Here is a 21,498-nt window from a genome sequence, read left to right as displayed (position 1 = left end):
TGTGTGTGTCAGCTTGTTGGTAAGTGGCGGCACTGTGCTTCATGTTCCTCAAACGGAAGACAAACTTACACTTTCTTGATGCACACACACACACACACACACACACACACACACACACACACACACACACACATGCACGCTGCACTGGGCTAAATGAAGCATTTCTGCAGCTTTTAATCTTACAGATACATTTTCATACATGGTAAGACATTCACGTGGTATAGATGATCTTTTTATCTGTTGCATTCTTGCAAGGTTGTGTGTGTGTGTGTGTTTTCGTCTTGTCCTGCACCTACGTATAATATTGTAGTATTTTCTCCCTAATGAAGTGTTTTGGGTTTATTTGCACGATTGAATAAAGGAGCTTGAAATAAGACGACAGAAAATACAATTACTCTGAACAAGTTCTCTCTGTTAGTTCCCCTGAATCTCTCATTTGTTGTTTGTGCTCCGGGCTCTCTGCTTGCCAATCTTCTTTGCCTCCCAGTATGATTTGAATGAAAGCTACTTACATTGCCATAGTCACATTTAATCAGCTCCGTTGCCTCTGGTAGTGTACATTGGGATTTGGGACTCAAGAGATTTGCATGTGCTGGTGTTGTGAATTTGCTTCTTGTTACATCTCAGCTGTTTGTAATGTTCAAGTTGCGTTCTATCCCCTTTATGTAATAAGAAGTTTTGACAGTTGAAATACGGACCAGAGGTAGAGATTATGATTCACCAGCAAACAAAAGATGTGAGTCAGACAGTGACGCGTTTGTGGCTTCGCCGTCTGTTTCGTGGATCTCTGACACCGACTTAATTTAGGATCGAGCTTTGCTTTGGTAGAAAGTGCAACTTGACCCAGTTATGGAGCAATAAATAGGCACTGCTCACGATTCAACATTCGTGCATAAAACACCTGAGTTCTTTTTGAGATCTCCATCAAATGTGTCTACATTTATAGCTATCCCGCACAAAGTAATGTAATATTGTTAAGCTAGCATGTTTCCTGATAAAAAACAAACAAACACCCATGTTATCCAAGGAAAGCTGAGAGCAACTAGCTAATGATGCATTCAGAATGATTCAAAACAAAAGGTAGCACACACGTAGACGGTTGATCTGAGCAACCCAGAAAAAGTCTTCATCCTAGGCTGCTCCGTCCTCGTATCTCTACACCACTACAGTTTAAAGGAGTCTTCACAGTCCCATGCCTTTTTGAATTCTGAGCTTTAAAGTTGAGCTGCATGCACAAACAGGATTGACTCATGTCTACATTTCCATTGAATCTTTTCTCGTGTCTCATGATCAGAGACTTTTAAAACAACAGCATGAAGGAAACCTCAACATGCATCATTACATTTCGTCCTATTAGCAGCTGCTACAGTCAGACAACAACGCTGCCCTGCACCTGTGAGACCCTTTGATATTAAATCTCTCAGTGAGGAGAAGTCTGCTGCAAATGGGACTCTAATAATTAACATTCCTGATTATAAGAAGTGCTCCATTTAAAATACCAAATTACTCAAAGAGACCACGCTTTGTTCCACGGCACCTGAGGAAGGAGTCACTTTAGATCCGTCCGTTCAGTGCAAAGTCGTGTTTCGTCCAACATGTGCAGTCTGCCAGTGTGTGGTGAAAGGTGAAGGTCTGCTTGTTTTCTTGTTCTTGACTCTGATGTTCAGGCTCCCTGTGTTGTGGTTAGAGCTTTATGCTCGACCCCGTCATCTGTTCAGTCTGCGTCTCCTGGACACGCTTCAGTTAACCACACACGGTGCATTCATTCACTTTGCATATAATGGTCTCCGTCGTATGGAAAGGTTCATACTGTGTGTTTCTCTCATGTAAGCGCAGCTCACCCCAAAAACTTGAGGAGTTTTATTTTGTAGTTTTGTGTAAGAGTGAGCGCAGCTTTAGTCACACATCGTAGATTAGAGAGAGTTTCATAAAGCTGCATGTTGGAGAGCAGGCTACTTTTAACTTTTTTTTAATTCAACCCTTGAATTCAAGGATTTATCAAGAGGCCCCCCCATCTGTAAATCACCCAATGAAATAAAGCTCTCGGTATGTGTTTTTGTTTTGGATGTTGGCAAGGCTGATGGTGATTTACAGGGATGTAATTTCATAATGCGGGTGAAAAGGGGACACTCTGAACAGCCTGTGGTCAGCTCAGTTTCTCCTCTCTCTTCATGTTTCATGCTGTGGGGGAAACCCAGAAATGTTTGAGTCTTAAGCGTACACTTCACTTTCATTGATACGTTTGTTGTCAGCACACTTGTTGCTTCTCCCTCCGTGGTTTGGCACATTTGACAACAGCCATGGCAGAGCAGAAATGGATGGATGCTAACAGTCCCGTCATATCGATTTATTGTCACATTACAGTTGACAAAATGAGGCTGGTTTGTTTATATCCCAACACAGCCTTGGGATTTAGGAAGACTCGTGCAGAAAAGGAGGCTGAAACTCAGTTAGGAAATCGAGCAGGCCGATTACTGTTCTCCACTCATGACCTGCTTTTTACACACGTAACCCAGCAGGAGCTCACATACTTTTAACTCTAATAAAAACCTTTTGTGAATAAAATATAAGGCAGGATTCTGGATACATGGACAGAACACATGATATTTAATGCAACGTGTGTCACATATACAGTCGGTATTAATTCACCATTTCTCTGGATGAAGCTTAAGACGACTTTGTTCTCAGGCTTTCTTTGTTTCAGGCAATCCTTGGGTTTTATCTGCTTTTTAAATTACTTTTGAACTTGGTGGCATCGGCGCGCTTGTGAGGAGGAAAATGGAAAGACTGAACACCTAACTGTTACATAACGGCCTGTGACTGGAGAGAAGGTGGTCTTCAATATGCAGAATACATCAAACTTTCCGAGCGCTTCAGGAGGATTTTCCTGCAGAGTATGGAGAGGAAATATCACCTTCTCTCTTCATATGCTCGGATCATAATATTTCTGACAGGCTCTGAGAATTATGAGTGGAGGAACGGGCTTATGACTTATGAATTTAACTTGGAGGATGTGAAAAGGAAGCTAATTGGTCTGTAAATGACAGGATTTTTCTGCATTGCGGCTGATGCTTTTAACTGTCTTCTTTCACCTTCCAGCCCCGTCTACCTTCCTTCTCCATCATGTGTCTCTGCATCCTGATTTAGTGATTCTGTTTCAGGACATCCTTCATCTCTCTCTCTGCCATTTCACGCTCTTCTTCCTCTCCCTCACTCAACCCCCGGATCTAGTCCAGACAGCTGACAGACGACTCTGTGGCTGCGGCTCCACTTTGGTTTTACTCTTTCTGTATTTAGCTTTAGATGTGCACACATGCATCGATGTGCACTTCCTGTATCACTGCCTGAGCTCAGTGAAGAACCAAAGTGTTTGCCAGGCTGTGTGTAAAGACCCCGCAGAGATTCTGAGCCAAAGCAAAACATTTATTCAAGTTTTATTCCATGGAGGAGAAGAAGCATATAACTGTCTGCGTCCCTCACTGCAGTCAACATTTACTGTTTGGAATGAGATAACTAAACTTCATTAAATCATCTGAAGCCTTTTGTTTACATCGGTAGAAATGCAGGTAACGCAGGTAATGTTCATAAGTCCATGTTGTTGTTTGTCTCCATGAGATAAATATTGACTTCATGTTTGTTATTGTTCACAGAAACTCTCACAGAGTTCACTTGAAGTCAGCGACAGAAGAAGAACTTCCTGTGTGCAGTGTTCTCTGTTGTCAGGCTGCAGAAGTTAATCACTTTTTTTTTTCATGCAAATACAGAAATGGCTTTCGACTATTCAGTGGAAGATATTTTTATTTATTGTTATTTTAGAAGGATGCAGGAAGACAGGTTAAACTTTAAGGATCACAATCCTCCCACTCACTGCTCTCCTGTGTGTGTGTGTGTGTGTGTGTGTGTGTGTGTGTGTGTGTGTGTGTGTGTGTGTGTGTGTGTGTGTGTGTGTGTGTGTGTGTGTGTGTGTGTGTGTGTGTGTGTGTGTGTGTGTGTGTGTGTGTGTGTGTGTGTGTGTGTGTGTGTGTGTGTGTGTGTGTGTGTGTGTGTGTGTGTGTGTGTGTGTGTGTGTGTGTGTGTGTGTGTGTGTGTGTGTGTGTGTGTGTGTGTGTGTGTCTGGTAGACTACTCGGCATGTCTACTGTAAAAACACACGGACATTCAGATAGACACCCCCCCCCCCTAGTCTGTGTTTTTAGTTTCAGTGTGGGAGAGAGACAGTCGGAGGAGGTGAGCGATGCTCTGTGTGTGTTTTTTTTTTTTTTTGACCGTGGAGAGGATCGAGTAGCTCGCTCGGCGCCGCTGTGCCATCCCACTCCACTCTGAACATAATCACCAAAACAGCAGGATTTCCCACTTGAAGAATGGGACAATGCTTCCTACTGAACTGACTATTATGTGTATTTAAGCAAAAGGGACATTTTCACCTTTTCACCAACAAGTAGTCGTGTTTTCATACTGCTGAAGAGTGAAGGGAGTAACTGAATTCAAGAGCTGCTTTCTTTGGCCTTTTTCTGTTGCACTGTGTTTAATAGTGATTACGAAAAATTTTGCAAAAAAAAAAATAAGAGAACGAGAACGAGAACCGACCGTGAACCCGCCTTTCCATCCGACACCTCCAGCGTCCACGGTGTCTACGAGTTCACCTGCAGCTCCCAAACCACAGCGGAGTTTACATCTGCAGGTGTCTTACAAACAAGCAGAGGTCTTCTGGAACATGCGCTAATGTTAGCGTTAGCATTTAACCCTTGTCGGCAGACTAACTCACCTGTGGTTTTGGAGCTTCAGGTGAACTCGTAGACTCCATTGCTGTTTCCCTAACATAGAGGATATGTGGGCGGGCCACCAAAGTGTATTTCCGACCTGTTGAAAGTTAATTTTTCATGTATTCATAACATTGCTGTGTGCAGAGGAGAGAGTGCAGGCTGCTTTTCCCCGCTCCTCTCTGCTGTCATGACTGTGAGCATCGCGTGGCACGTTGAGGCACAACAACATATAACCTGCATTGCTGCGTGTGCGTTTGTGCACTGGAGCCACCATGTGCACCTTTCAACTGTTTTTGTGCAAAAGCATTGTGTCGTTCAGTGGGAAACATTGGACTGCACGATCTGAAGACGGGTTCAGGGTCAGTTCTTGTTGCTGTGCAGATTATATGTAAATCACGCCGTCATTGCCCCCCTCCCCTCCACGCGAAAAAGGTGAGGGGGAAGTGAAACGGAAAACCACTCATGACATAAAAAAAAAAAAAAAAAAAAACTGTAATTGAAAAAAGAATGCAAAAGGTATCATAATAAAATATTTCTTTTGTTCTTTGAAACTTTTTTTCTGGGCCAATACGAATGTTTCCAAGACAATATTTCCATGCCAATCTTTGTTTTTGTTAGTTCAGTTGTGTTTTCAGAGAAAATGTTCAACAAAAATGAGCATCTGAAAACATTGTTTTACGATTGGTTATAGCTGTTTCTGAAGTGGACACTGGTTTGTTAAGGCTGTCTGTTGTTGTCCTCAGGTTGGCAACTAATGGATCACTTGCACATCGTGTCATCAGGGCCTTCTCTCTCTCTCTCTCTCTCTCTCTCTCTCTACACTTTGCTTCTTAATCTTCTTTGTTGTATTTCTAAGCCTTCCTCTTCTTTTATCTGCCTCTGTTCTCTCTTCCGTCGCTGCAGTTCCCCTCTTTTATTGCCCTCCTTTCTTCCTGTCAGTGCTCTTCAGAGTCCCATCAGCCCAAGCACATGTCATGATCATGATCGTCATCTCTTCCCCTGCTGGACGGAACAGCATACACTTAATGAATCCTGCTGTCAATCTGTCATTAAAAAAATAGCATTGAAAGCTTATTGTTTTGATGCAAAGACTAATCTGGATGTTTGGGAACACAAACCTAGCTTTGATTTGTGTTTCTATCTGTATGTGAAATCCATTTACAGTATTTCTTTCTCTCTCATTCCGGCGCCTTCACCTCCATCTTCATCCAAATTTAAGTCCATTTTCCGTCTGTGTTTCCGTCCATTTCTCTCATCAACCTGCTGTGGATGCTACTAAATGAACAGGGATTTTTAACATGCTTTGGTTTGCAGAATATGGATTTTTGCTCTTCTTCATTCAGCCACCTTGTCACAAGTAAAAACAGATTTTTCACGTAGGGCTGAGAGAATCTTTGGCTGTTTCACAAGTTGATTCCATTTTGATTCTTGGGCTCAAGATTTCATTCAGAATCGATTTCAAAACGATTCTGTCTGTTTACGTTAAAACATACCTCAGGATCTACTCCAGTCATGTGTGCATTTCTTGCTGCTCCATTTGGCATTCTTCTGAGTTAAAGAGCTAGCTGTTAGCAGGGAGGAGCCAAGAAGCTTTAAATGCCTCTTTAAAAGTATCTTCTACATTTTTGTTCATATCTAAAATGATTTTAATGGATGACATTCAGATTGAAAGTTTAGAGTAAGATGTTGATGTTTTTTAACAGAATCCTAAATGGCGCTTGTGCACATGATGATTTTAAAGTTTCAAGTCCAGTTGGCTCATTCCCAGATCCCTCGTCTCTTGGCTGTCAGCTCGCCTTATCTCTCCCCGCCGTCCCTGCTACTCCTCTCTCTGTGTTTTCAGTCTTGCCAGAATATCATCACTCTTGAATTTCCCTCATCCAAATTGAGTTCCCCCCCTTTCTTCCCCTCTACTCTCTGCATTCCTCAGACTTGTGAGCGTAGATGCACCTCGCTCAGCCCCTCCTTCTCATTCCTCCATCGCTCCCTCTCCGCTCCAGCATAGATTCCTTCCTCCAGACGAACATTTTGTCTCCGCCGTCTCACCCCCTTTCCAGCCCGGCTTCCTCGTCTGTGAAGAGAGGCGACTACGTTCCACTTCAGATTGCTGGCGTCTCCTTGGAGGGCGCAGGGTCGGGGGGGGGGGGAGTATCAGCTGTAACTGATGGCCTCTGAAATGGATGACATAATTGGCATCCTGAGCATTCACTGATGGTGAAAGGCTGAGGTTGTGAAATCATGTATGGCTTTGTGGAGGAAACAATCAAGATTAGATCTCCAGTTTGGCAGCATTGCTTTCTTTGGATGCTAATTCAAACCATGCTGCTAGCAGTGTTTAGCAGTGACATAAATATGGTCACGTCCACACTGTTTACTTATACTTGACACGTTGCCAACGTGTATGCTCCGTGTGTTCTGGTGAGTAAGCGAGCTCGCCAGGGAGGCGTGAGGACGGGAAGAGGAAGTGTTTTGTTAGACTGTGAACAATGCTGTGAATGAGACAGCATGGGACTGTCGCTGGAGTCCTAACAACAGGGCCAAAAGGACTTCCCTTTAAACCTGAAGGGCCGCCATTAATGTGCCCAGCGAGGGGTTAATTAGCATTGTTTGTGTTTATTAGCCTTTTCTCTCTCACACACACACACACGCACACGCACACGCACACACACGCACACATACACACATGTTTGCGGTTGGCTGCAACTCTGAGAGCGAACAAAAGAAGTTTACAACCTGATTTTTTTTTTCCAGACTTTTTTCTTTCTTTCTTGTCAGCCTCACAGTAAAGTTTTCAACAAAAGCAGTAAAAATCTGCTCATTAGAGCGACAAAAACCAAACGTTTTATTTTGAAAGACGTTACCTTGATTTCATATTAAGCGTGAGCACTTTAAGACAAAGTTACACTGCAGAGTGTTGAACATAAACACAAGCGTAAACCTCACTGTTGACCATGCTAATATTTGGTAGCAGCTTGTGTTGATGGGCAGCATGCTGACCAACACAGCTTTAAACAAACACATAAGCTAACACCTGATGTGTGAAATAACACCTGTTATGAATTTACGCTATACAAATAAAGATTGATTGATTGATAAGCTCATTAAACAAATCCCGTGTTGAATCCAGCTGAAGGCCTGATTCACAGTAATATCACAGATCCATGTAAACTATGTTTTTTTATAATAAAGTTATTCTAATGTAGAAGCAGGGTTTGCTATGACTGCTTGTTACACTGAATATATTACAGCTGGGCAATCCTGTTAATAATTTATAATGAAACATCCTTGTTTTTTTATTACTTCTCTATTCGAGCTGCATGAGAACTAAATGTGCTTTATGTAGAACTATAAAATATCCCTCTCAATGACAGACAAATCTAACAGCAGCAGCAGCGTCTCAGCTCTGTAACTGGATGCTGATGCACTGAGGCTCCACTGTCCTGTCTTCCTGTGTGGCTGCACAATTAATCTAACAAATGGACCACAAAGTGTTCGGACTTCAGCGTGGAGTTAACAGAGCACGATCCCGCAATCATCTCGTGACCCCTCAGACAGAGCAGCCCAGCTCTGAGAGAGAGAGAGAGAGAGGCAGTCTTTGTGTGTGCGTGCTTTTAATCAGTGCACAAGCTACTTCATATCAGGCCATAAAAAAGTCCACTTGTGGCTTTCTGCAGAAGCTCTCCTCGGCTCCAGATCATGACGAAGTTAGTTTGAGTCATTTTTAACGTGCAGACCGCCATTGACTCACAAGTCAGCTTCTAAAAATCACTGAGGCTACGGCCAGTTTTTAATAGTCCTTTATCAGCGCTCTCTGTTTAGGGGATGACTGTCAGTAAAGTTAAACCAAGGACTGACCTGTTGAAACCCAATGATCAGCGAAGAAGATCACCGTCAATCAGCCAAACTCCAATAACGAACCAAATTTACTCCCCTTCATAGCATGTTGAATATAATTTTCTTGCATTAGTTTTCACATTTCTTATTTACATCAGTATAAGCACTGCCATACAAAGAAGTTACAAAGTACTACTTGAAGTGAAGCTGTGACTATTTCCCAGATCTCCATCACTTTACATTGTCTCCACAGTCTTTGCACGCATGCTCTGAACTCCTGACACGAACCCTTGCTCAAAGGTTTCAGGTTAGGAAGTTTTTCAAGACATTTTCACGAGTGCTTGCATTTGCATGTGTGAAATGACTTTACAGACCCCCCCCCCCCCCCCCCCCCCCCCTGTTTATAACCTTCCACCTTTTGACCAGAACTAATGTCAACCTTCAGCCTGACGTTTGTGTTCAGACACATGGAGACAGCTCAAAGCTCCCCCCCCCTGTCGCTGCCTCTCTTTGTGTCCTTTTACATACAGTTGAATGACTGTTTTAAAATGTGCATTTGAATATCACCTTGGTGTTAATAACTTTTTAAACCTGTGAATGTGAGAAAACAAACTAATCTAGGGTTGGACCTGAATATTCAGATATTAGTTGGTCAGGTAGGTAAGACTTGAGCTGTGTGGGAACATTTCAAAACAAATATGCAGTTTGAAGCTGTCCTGCCATGAAGGCACAACAAGCATGAGAAGTCCCCTGGAGGCTGTAAGAAGCAACGTCGACCGTGCGGCCTTTTTAAAAAAACATAGCACGCTCATAATAACATAAAATGTGCATTTGTTGCATTATGACATTTTGTACGAGAGGACATGGTTAGTCCCGGTGAGCGTGGGCCACGCCGCGGGACAGCACGACTCAACACTCGGGAGAAGAGGAAGTGTTGTAACTTGCGGGTTCATCTACCCTGACAGAGCTCGGCGCATTCAGACGCTTTACAGCATCAAAGCCAACGTGCTCTGTTTCATGGTAAAAACACTTTTTTTACATGTTGAACAAAGGTGAAGCTTTAAACGCTCCGCTCGTCTGTTTCCCCCGGGACAGGAAGCTATGGTTGACCTTTGAAACTTAAGGACGTAATGTCTGGGTCAATGACAGGCCACTGTCTGTTTCCACCTCCCTTAAGCTCCCAGACAGCGGTTAAAGCATTATCCTAGTCTCCCAGTTGCTATGGCCTGGGTTTGGTGTAGCTGTTACTTTGATTTATTGCTTGTCTCAGACGGTGGATCGGGGTGACTCACCCACAAATGGTCCCAAAACAGCAGCTGTTTCAAATCCTTTTCTTAAAACAATGGAGAAGAATTGACCTTATTTTGACCCTTTAACTACTTTTACAGCTTGGTTAAAGCTAAAGGCTACTCAGAGATCGGCAACAATTTGTTAAAAAAAAAAAAAAATCCTTTAAAGCTCTTCAAAAGGAGCTACAGATCTTCAGTCATATATATATATTTTAACCAGAAGCTGTTGCAGCAAAGAGCAGCCGTGGTCTGTTTAAATTCACAGATCAGTTCACTTTGATTACACTTTGATCATTGCATGAGCAGGAGTGTGAGTGTGTTAAGGTGGTAGCTGGCTTGTTGGTGGTGGTTGGGGGTTGGGGGGGGGGGGGGGGGGGGGGGTGCTCCCCTCCGGTGGGATTATATTCCTCTTAAGATAAATACTCTCACTCATAGAAATGCCCTCCAAAAGTGAACGATTTAATTCCTGAAACACTCAGAGGTTAAGTTTTGTCAAATCCACTTTCATCTAACAGTAGTCATTAGAGGTTTGACTTTGCATACCATTTGAACACTAATAGATGGTTTTGTATGAAGGAAGTTGGTGTTGATTTCAGATTGAAGTGTCTCCTCTTGCAGTTAAAGAAGAGCGTTTTCCGTTTGGGATGATGATGATACAGTGACAGCTCTGTGGCTTCGCCCACCCCGGGGCTTCCTGGTGGTTTACTGATTCTCAGTTGACCTAGCTTTCTGTGTTTGGATCTGAATGAGTCTGGTTCTCTGCCAGCCCTGGGTCACCATGGCCTGCCTGCTCACGTGGCAGCTTTCAACACTGCTGGATCCCCACAGGGTGCAGAGGAGAGATTTGATCCCTCATTGATGCTGGAGTTCACGGTGGCGGAGTCTGCCTGAGCTCTAACTGAGAATATTTTGCCCGTGCGTTTCTAACTTTGTTTCCGAAGCTGCTGATTTCTGCTAGCGGTGTATTAGCTACAGTGAAGAGCTGCATGTCATGATGGAAAGAAAAGATATCCTGATGTATTTTTGTCATATTTAATACAGTATTCATAAATTGACAAATGCAGCACACTTTTTCTAAGAAGTCGGCTGCATCCACGCACTAGTACGACACCTGTATAAAATGCTAAGATGGGCCTCATCCTGACCGCAGATTCCGCTGCCACCATCACTGTCTGCATGTGACCTGATGTGATTAAAAATCTCATTCATTTGTTTGCAGCTGCTGCAAAAGCATGCTGGGATATCTGGCATTTCTGTAGCGGCTTATCTCCCTTGTGAGATCATCATCATGCATTTACTGGGAAAAGTGACTTTGAAGTAAATCATCCTCGTGGAGCGCTGGTTTGATTGAAAAGACTCCTTAATCTAATACAAGTGATCATCAGTGAACTGAAGTGTCTAACGTGACTCTCTGCACCGTGCACCTGGGCCGTGGGTCCTACCTGATCCAGCAGTCATTCTGATTGACCAGAAACAACTTCTAATGAAACGATAAGAAACGTGATTGTCACATCTGCCCCTGTGTGCGTGGCTACAGCGTTGACCAACAGCTGGACGAGGTGTCACTGATCGCTGCAACACAGTCTTTAAAAATGTTCCTCCTCAGACATCAAGCTGTGACGGCTGCATGTTTACGTTTTACAAACAACAGGATCTACTTCCACAGCTTTCCATTTGTTCAAGTCATGACTGCACTTACGTGATATCTCACTCTTTTCGTGGAGATTAGTCATGGGAACCAGGAACTGGCAAGTTTAAGAAGTATTTAAAGTCATGTTGTTGACACAGCACGTTCTGTGATGGACAATCAGATTGTCCTTCTACAGTAGAGTCTTCTTTCCTCGATGGAGACGAGATTGTCCTGTACAAGATCCAATCTCTGTGAAGCTCTTTGTTTTAACAGTATCTTTTGCTTTTGGAGGTCACAGATACTTCACTGGTACTTTTTGTTGCCCCTTGATAAGACTGATGTCTCCTTCACTCTTCTTCTTCAGCACCAGTTTGTAGCGGTGTCTAGGAGCACTGTTAGTGAGAGGCTATTGATGACAATGAGAGAGATGATTGTGTCTGAGACAGTAGAGCAGGTTAATCTCTTAATCTTCATTAGCATAGTTTGTCTGAGTGCTCAGTTTGACCTGGAAGGCAGCGATGAACCAGTGTTGCCTTTTAGTCACCTGTGAGCTCCAAATACAGATTTAAAAAATAAAATAAAATAAAATAAAAAATAAAACAAAAAGGTCACGTGGTCTGCTTCTTCACCGACTTATGTCGAGTCATTTTAGCCAGACACAGCCAGAACACTTATAACTCAGGCTGTCCACGTTGTCTCTCTGCTCGTGCACAGGTCGGATCGGAGCGCTCAAACTAGTCAAACTATCTTTGAGGCTGGAGCGTGCTAAGAGTGCACCTTGAGATAATATGATCAACATTATATGTTCACTGGGAGTTTAAGACCTCTAATGTAGGGTTCAGTCTGTCTTTATTATGAGTTATAGTTAATGATGCACTATTCTTCTGTTGAGGCAGCTTTATTTGTGCAACACTGAAAAATTCCTTTTTCCCTAAAAATTCCGAATGGGGTTAAAAGAGGGTCGCCTCTTATCGTATAAGAGATGCAGTAGGTTGCTGTCTGTGGGCTAAGATGGGAGAACATTCATTTATACAAGGTCAACGTGTATGAACGAGGCAGGATTCAAATGAAAAGGTTTGATCAGAACGATGACCTGATGGAGTCTCTGTACTTGATATGGTTTCGTAACGTGTGCAGAGGTTGGTATGTGGGGGGAAAAGCACTTGACATTTCTGCCTGATCTCGTAGATGCATACATGAGTTTGCTGCTAATACCCAGGAGTACATGTGCAACATAAAGGCTTTATATGTGTCATGGAAGCGAGGGTTCACGCAGAAGACAGGGACCCTCTTGAACTCTGTTGGTTGACTATTGTCTCCAAGTTGTAATCTCTATCCGCAAATGTTCTGCCAGGATTTGAGGCCCCTGTTCCTCCTGTTTTTCTCTTGTCTGCTGTCAGCATGGTGTCCGTTTGGTCCCACAAGAGGCTTTTCTGGCTGCCTCCGACTTGGCCTGCGCCCATAGTGTCGGCTTTGGCTGTGTAATTTCCCCTGACAAGCTGAGTGTTAGCGCTCATCCCGTTGGCCCGGTCCGTGTAATTTGGTTTCTGTTGGGCTTTTCTATGATCGTGTTGTGATTCTGACTGTTTCATTTCATCCCTGTGAACTTGTCTGCGTTAAACAGGTGACGTTCAGTGTTTCTCTCTGAGGTTTGTGCAACACTTTTTGCAGAATGGATTCTTGTTGCGTTGCTGCTTCACGAACTCTGAAATGATCGGATGTGTAATCCATACGCACACACACACGCGATGTCTCCAGAACAGCTCTGGCATTAAGGAACACAACGTTAAAAAACAAAAACGTTTGGATTCAAGAATGATTTTCATTTATTCAGTTATTGAATTTATTTATAAATTAGAAACTAAACTAAATTTTTTTTGCCGAATTGAAATCGGTAAAAAATCTCTCAAAACCATTTCATGGATCAGAGGGAAGACCCATTTACTTTTATTAATCCTGAGACACACACACACGCACACGCACACGCACACACACACACAGGCCTGAAAGCTCAAACAGGACTTGAATATATGTGATATATGGAGAATGGTGGGTGTAATGGTGGCTGCACATAGACTGGTGTAGAGGCTACAGGCCCAGTAAGGCCCAGTAAGGCTCAGTGCCATTTAGGGACCCATCCTTCCTTCTTCCTTGTCCAGGTCTTTGCAAGCAACACGAAGGGAAACCAAATCAGCGAGTCTCTCTCGGCCTGTTAGGACACCTGAGTAGGAAAGAGTTGAGTGGAGCTGATTTGGATGCTGACGCTCGCCTCACATACTCTCAGGACTCCGTGTTAGACAACATTTTACCTGCATTGTGGGCCTTCATAAATAATCCAGTGAAAGTGCGCTTGTCCGTGGCTGTGAACAGAAAGAAGCAGGTAATGGCTGGATGGAGAGTGAACGCTGTGTGGGCTTTTTGTTGGCCTCCCTGATCTGACTCTCTGCTCTGATGTTCAGCGTCACCTCCACAATAATTCCCCTCTTGATTCTCTGATACAGGTTTTCACCTCCTTTAGATTCCACTAGCTGACTTGTTTTTGTTTTCTTTCCCTTCATCGTGTTGGGTTTCGTATCCTGCGTTGTCTCGACATATAACTGTCACAGGTTTTTGCAGCCAGCACGAAACAAAGCGTGAGCGTGTCTGTGCTCGCCTCGAACCCCCATCGAGAGCAGCCTGACCAGCCCAAACACACTATGCGTGCTCGCATACTTTCTCAGCCTCTGTTGAAAGCCATTGTGTGTTCTGTGTGATGCAAACCCACAGTGACTTGCTTCATACAGGAAAGAGTGCTTGTCTGCTCAATATTTTACAACTCCAACCTCTTAAATATGGTCCCCTGGCCTTTGGCGGGACGGTGAGGATGGACAAAGCGATATGTTGGAGGAAAATACAGCAGTAATTACTCGGAGGAAACTGTGTCATGTTCTACAGCGAGGCAGAAATGAATAAATAATGAAATCTTTGAGCAAGCTGTTTTCTCACTAAAATAGTCAGACTAATCAAACGAGGGCATCCAAACCAAGCTGCTGCTATTTTATTGTTTCAGGATAATTTGTGGACATCTTTAATCAACACGTCTCTCTTTGTCTTCTCTTTCAGTCCTGTGTGCAAAGAACCTCGCAAAGAAAGACTTCTTCCGTAAGTAAAGCCTATTTTTAAACGCTTCTATTCCCGTCCCCTCCCCTCCTGCATTAGAATAGGCGTTGTCAGTCGTGGCAGCTCGCCGGCTCCTCAGCCGCACTGTGAATGAAGTCTCCCAGGAGCTGTGTGTGTAAGCACGGAGAGGGACACCGTGCTCCCCTTACCTGTCTTAATAAGGTCTGAGGTCCAACCATTTAGAAGCACTCCATTATAGTAAAGTCAACAGAGTGCCACCTTCATGCTCATTTTATGTATTTTGTGTGAGTGTTTATTTATTACGTGGCTGTTTTGAATAGTTGATGCCAGCTGGTTTGACTGATGTACCCACATGCGTACTGCAGCGATCTGCTTCCCCTCAGCAGATCATGGTTGTTAAAACGAACCTGCTGTCACTAAAACATCAAGCTGGACAGAATACAACATCGACTGATCAATTTCAAAATAAAACACAATCTCACTTTCCATCACTTTATCAAGACGTCAGAACGAAGCAGCGTTTGTGTTCAACGTTTCCCTCTTGATCATGGCTGTGCTCCGCTCACCTTCCACACATGGATCCATCAGAGCAGGACGTGCGTCGTCTGACATGTAGACATTGGGTGTAACAGAAATCACATCAACCTGCAGAAAGAAGGCTGATCGCTTTGCTTACTGAGAGAAAACGGAGGAAGGATAACGGCGAACAAAAACAGAGAGAGGCTAAAGATGACACATGAAGTTAACGTTTAACCGCCTCACTAACATGTCACACAGCAGTGGGCGACATAAATAATGATGTGATTGTTCCTTCTGGGATGAAACACGAGGGCAAACAAACTGAGATTAAAATCCCAGAGGGATGAAGTGCTGGATGGTCAGGACAGCGTCAATCTGAGCTGCAGATGAAAAGAAAGTCTCTGTTTCAGTGGTGAAAAAAACCTCCTAAAAACAACCCCGTCTTTTACCTTCACTGATTTGAGCATGATCATTTTTAAATCACAGATTTACAAGAGCAGCAGGGGTTAAAGTGAGAGACTTGGTTTTGTATTAATGTGGAAGTCAGAGGTAGTAGCAGGGTTATTTTTGACACACTCACACACACACACAAAAGCGTGAGGTGACTGAACAGGTTTGACGTGGATGAAGTATCGGTGCCAAGAGGTAAATACTATTTGAAATAGTCGTCCACGTGCACGGACGCAGCTTTTAAAGAACCCTGATGAGTCGGAGTAACACACCGGGAGAAGACTCTATAGAGTTACGTGGAGAGTTTTTGTCCCCACACTGTGATAGATAGATATATATAGCTATATATATGCATATAATTATTATATTTTTCCAGGTAACAGTCGTGAGTAAATACAGAGGGAATGAAAGATGAAATGCAGCAAACTGTTTATCAGTTCTGATCAGATTCCAACACCGGCCTAAAAATACTGATCCTGATATTGTTGTTGTTAGTATTATGTGTAAGGTGATGCAATGCTGTTGTAAACCCTGAAAAAATAGATGCAAAGAATATGAATGATTAACAATGTAAAATGTTCTGAGGTACTGATAGCCTGGTGCTCACATGTCTTATAACAACTACACATTCAGAAACGAGTATTTAGTTTGCACTTCCATCTCCTGCATCGAAATCATCAGAGGAGAACAGCAGAACCCTTCAGATCTGTTCTAAAGCTGTTCTTTCCCTGACCAGGGTGAACCAGTAAAAAGAGGATTTGTTGAGACCCAACCAGTTTTTGAAGCTGGTGGGAAATATCTGTATTATTTCTTTAACAATTTTATGTTCACTTGGGCGTTAACAGTGACTTCTTTGGTGTTTTCAGTTGCAATCTAAAGATGACGAACATTTAAATGTCCACGTTGTAAAAGTGGACGCACGCACACACACACACACACACACACACACACACACACACACACACATACTGAGCAGATGAGAAGGGACTCAGAGAGTCTTTACATATTAACACACCCCTTCCTTGAACTTTACTCCAACCGGAATCTTCAATTTAACATCGAGGGCCAGAAGTGACATGACGGGCGATAACGGCTGTGCTGATTGGCGTCTCCTTCTACGTCCCTCAGCCGTCAGAACGACCCTGATTCTCGTGGAGGACCGGCCATGGCCGTCCTTCATTTCACCAGCTTATACTGCAGTGTCAGATTAAACTGCAGCCGTGCCAGATTTACAGCGCTGGTCGACCACATCTCAGATTCATTATTTGAGTTCAAAAAGGGAGGTCATACTCCCAAAGTTGAACCTTAATGATGTCTGTAACGAACGTCTGAGTCATGTCGGGGTGAGATGATCCCGCTCCGGATGAAATCCTCATTAACCTCCGGTCTTCTTTTCCAGGGTTACCCGATCCTTTTGCCAAAGTGGTGGTGGACGGCTCAGGACAGTGCCACTCAACCGATACTGTGAGAAACACGCTGGACCCCAAGTGGAATCAACATTATGATCTGTAAGTCAAGAGGAGCGCCGTGACCTTTTCAAACGCTTCATTAAGAGGAGGCGCGACGCGTGTGCGAGGCCACACACCTAGTTACATCTGAGAAGGGAAAAGAAAGCGTCGCTCTGCTGTGTTTGTGTGAGGACGTGTGCTGCTATGACGAGTGTTTCAGGAATGTGGATTGAGTAGCCCCTTTACTGCGTGCAGAAACACCCATCCATAAAAAGAACATCTTGTTGAGTTTGAATTCAAAATATTTCTCATGTTTGACCTCAGCGTGACATGCGAACGGGACTTAATGTGTTCGGCACAAGTTGAACAGTTTAGTTTTAGTTTCTCCTTCTGATCAAGCTACATTATCAGCATTCCACTTTCCTTAGAAATGTTTTGTTTTCTACTAAAGACATCTTTTTCCACTTTGTGTCAGAGCTACAGATGTGTATATGAGCTAAATCTGTGAATAATTCAGTGTGTAAGAGTTTGTGAAATGGAGGCAGAATTCAAACGCTCTTATTTTAAAGACAGTTTCAAACAACATGCAATCATTTTATTGACCCATGACCACGTACAGATTTAAACTGTAACCTGCGCTCAGGGGGCCTGCATTCAAGGTCGAGTTGTAACAACCAATCGCGTGTCATCAGGTTTACGTGAATGCAAATAAAAAACAACAACAACAACAAAAATATTGTTTGTTTTGGGAGCAAAACCAGTGAGAACACAATCGATCGTTATGATGAATGATCTCTATAAACGGATATCTGCATGAAAGTGAAGGTAAGAATCCATCTCGGATCAAACATTAAACTTACTCTGTGTCTCAAAAACTATTCAGCGTTCAGATTTCCTGACTTCCTTGAATGCATCAGAAATGATCAATTAGACCTTCACTGAACAAACAAACATTTTAAAGGTTGTTCTGCAGACCTGACAGAGCTGGACTTTCTCTTCAAGTGTTATTTAAAAACATTGGACCTTGTTCACTGTTTTTCAGCTTTATACAGCTGATAAAAGCAGAGTGAAGCATCTGAGATTACACATGAAACAGATGAACAGGTAGCTCCTCCGGGGAGACATGATGGGCTTGATTTTTCAGACGGGTGAGTTTATGAACATATGGCTGCTTCTAAATTTGCTAATTGGACTGTAAACACTGCCGTGCACGGTGAAGAGAGTCGTCGCTTGTGTTTTATTTGAACAAGGTCAGGAGGAAGATGGCCATCGATGCCTGAGGTTTATTATCAGAAAATGACAGCCGATGGGTTCTGAAGTAAAAACCACTTAAACAGGACAACCACATGTACCTCTCTGAAACACGGTCGAGTGTTTTCACTGAGGCTGTGAGCTGTGAAGGCTCCCTGCACTGTGTCGACAGTTTGTTACCAGGAGCAATCACCCCACAGGAGCCACGGGAGAAGGAAGCTTACGTAGTGTTGAGAGATGAAGGGGAAACTGGTGACAGGAGAAGGGATGAGGGAAAAGGAAGTCTGGTAGAAAGAGCCGGACGCTTTCTGCAAAGAGAGAGCGCCATGAAGGGCACAGCAGGACGTGAAATGGCTGCACACGTGGATTACTAAAGAATCCTGGTAGATAGTCGTGAGGTCAGTGGATGTATGGGTTTATTAAATTTTTGTATTTTTAGGAGGAAAAGCAGAACTGTGTTTCTGAGTGTGCACGACCCTTTACTTAAATTGTTCCTGTAACAGCCGATGCGTCTGGTCTTTCTTGACACGCACACACCTGTTTCACAATTCTTCTCCTGACCCGTCAACATCCACCTCAGCCCTCCGTCTCCCCCCTTCTCCATCCCCACCCTCGAGTAAGGAGTCGCGTGTTTCCTCCAGCGACCCCTGGCCTCTTCCTCTGCTCCAGGAAATGGCTTACATGCCTCGCCACAGAGAGCAGATGAGAGTGTGGGCTTGGGCGTCTGCCAGCTCGCCACACCCCCCATCTCCAACCTCTAGTTTAAGGAGGAGGATTTTATTCTCCCACATGTCAATTATCCTGCCAGGCGCTTAAATAACCAGAGTACGTTAAGTATCATAAACGCTGCAAAGAAAACTACTTTTTTAAAAAAAATTTTTTTTAAATGAAAGCTGTCTCTCTATTATTTATATCCTTGTCTTTTATAAAGGACACATGAGCCCAGGGAAAAGGTTGTGAACTCAGCAGTATGTAGGTCTGGGTTTGGCTAGCTCCCTCCTCATACCTAGCCTCCAATTTCCAGCTCTTTAGTGTAACCGTCCCCCTTAGCTGTGGTTCCAGGGTTGGACTGGCTCTCTGCGCTCTGCTGCACATGTCATGCTGTGCTCTACACAATCACATCAGTCAATGAGAAGAAGTCTGTCTGTGTGCGGCTGGGAAAGAGAAAAGAGTTCAAACCTGCTGGCTTTCACAGGGAAATGCTGAAGATGGGACGTGGAGTAAACGCGTACAGTAACACGGAGTCGGATGTGCTGGAGTTTAAAACTCAGTGAATGGAAAAGAAAAGACTTGAACAGGACCAGGCAGACCAAGTCTATCAGGTCGTGCGCTGATCCGTTCACCTGAAGGCTGCAGAGTTACCTGTGGCTTTAGACAATATCACAGATTATAATGTCAGTGTTAATAAAACAGCGATCAGGTTGTTGTAGTGGAGGAACGTCTCCAGAGTTTGAATACCATGATAACAACCTGCTGACTCGGCATTGTTATTAGTCTCTTTAAGGTTCTTTCTCTGACAGGACAGTGAATGGAGCCGGGGAGACGCTTGTGAATGAGTTATAGGAAAGGAGCCACAGGTCCATAAAGGACCACTATGAGGACTAGTCTTCATACATGGGGTGTATGCACTAACCACTAGGCCACTTTCATCTCCCGTATTCCCTAGTTAAAATAACACAGTAACAGTAAACAAAGTCACATGGGTGGGATGTTGGTGGTGGTTGGTACGTGTATGTGGGCTGAGACCCTCCGGTTGGACGGCCAGGGTTTGATTCCGACCTGTGGCTCCTTTCCCCAATCTCTCTCTTCCCTGTTTCTGGCTCTACAGTCCTATCTCGAAAACAAAGGCGTAACCCCCCCCCCAAAAAAACAAACAAACAAACAAACCCAAAACAACAACAACAAACAAACAAGCACACAGTTGAGTCACGTTCAGGAAACAGACACGCCTGGATTCAAAGTAGAAGCGAGTGTACTTGTGAAGTGTTTCATAGTAAAGTATGTTCTGTATGTCCTAAAGTGGAAGGAAAGAGAAGGAGCGGCTTGATTTATTGAACGTAAGCGTACAAACAGTTTAGAGTAAATAGAGGAGAATGCTTTGGGTCACATAACTCAGAGGAAGGGTGCTTCACAAAGACGAGCCAAACATGTAAAATCAAAAGGCTGATTTATTTTAGTCGCTGTAGATGTTGACAACTGAACGTCGTCCAACATTTTTATGAAATATAGCCAATCTGGAAAGAGCTCTTGTTGTTTCCCAGTGTAACGTACGGTCGCTGGCAACTGAAGCGTTTGGGAAGTCCTGGATTTAGTGCGTCTTGGAACGCTTATCTGGGTTTGACCCAAGAATATTTTCCCTTCCTCTGCATTTGTCAGGAGGATTTGGTGCTTTTGCATGGTATTGAAATCTGTGTTATAAAATGATTGAAAAGCTACCTTTATTAGAACATGTGATATTAAGACGACATGTGTCTTCAGCCGTGGAGAACACAGAGGAACACAGTCTGCAGTCAATGTTACTGAGTATTTTCATCACTACGTATTCACGGACTCATTTTTAATGAGGATATTCTCACGTCTACAACCCGAGTTTTAGGGGCGTGTCCAATCTTTTTTGGCAGATACGACTTTATTGTGATTTTCAAACATTTTGCTGCTATACAATATAATAATAATAATTTATACTTTATTAATACCACAAGGGGAAATTCAGTTTACACTCTGTCTAATGGACATAGGCCGAGGTTCAGTGCCTTGCTCAGGGGCACCTCGGCAGTGCTCAGGAGGTGGACTGGCACCTCTCCAGCTACTAAGCCAATTTCCGGACTTGGGCCTTGAACCGGCGACCCTCTGGTTCCCAACCCAAGTCCCTACAGACTGAGCTACTGCCGCCCCAATATATTGTGATGTGATATTGTGATGATCAGATTAGAAAAATCTCTGTTCTTTTCATTTCTGCGATCATTCATCTTATCTGCAGTCCAGTTATTATTAAACCCAACAACAGTCTCATTGATGCTGAAAGTAATGTTGTAATAATGACATCATTACCTGCGATGTTATTTCAGCAGACAGAGGAGTCTTTGCTCCGTCTGTCCTCTTATCTTTTAAGCCATTGTCCTGACGTCTTCTTCAGTTCTCTTTGCACAACACACCTCTGCACCGCCTTGACATCAACATTTCACTAAAACAGAA

The 21,498-nt window shown here is 43.5% G+C and overlaps 1 protein-coding gene across 2 annotated transcripts in view; it reads left to right on the top strand.

Annotated features, from left to right (window-relative positions):
- The window catches only part of LOC306820656 (E3 ubiquitin-protein ligase SMURF2), a 51,546-nt gene that overhangs the window by 4,597 nt on the left and 25,451 nt on the right, over positions 1-21,498 (top strand). For both annotated transcript variants that reach the window (XM_079338578.1, XM_079338577.1), the window contains exons 2-3: positions 14,618-14,656; positions 17,004-17,112. In XM_079338578.1, the coding sequence (XP_079194704.1) occupies positions 14,618-14,656; positions 17,004-17,112 (148 nt within the window). The remainder of the gene's footprint in view (positions 1-14,617; positions 14,657-17,003; positions 17,113-21,498) is intronic.

Source organism: Symphodus melops (genome assembly GCF_947650265.1).
Source record: "Symphodus melops genome assembly, chromosome: 2".
Lineage (NCBI taxonomy): Eukaryota > Metazoa > Chordata > Actinopteri > Labriformes > Labridae > Symphodus > Symphodus melops.
Note: the sequence above shows the minus strand (reverse complement) of the source record. Positions and strands in the feature narration are given on the sequence as shown.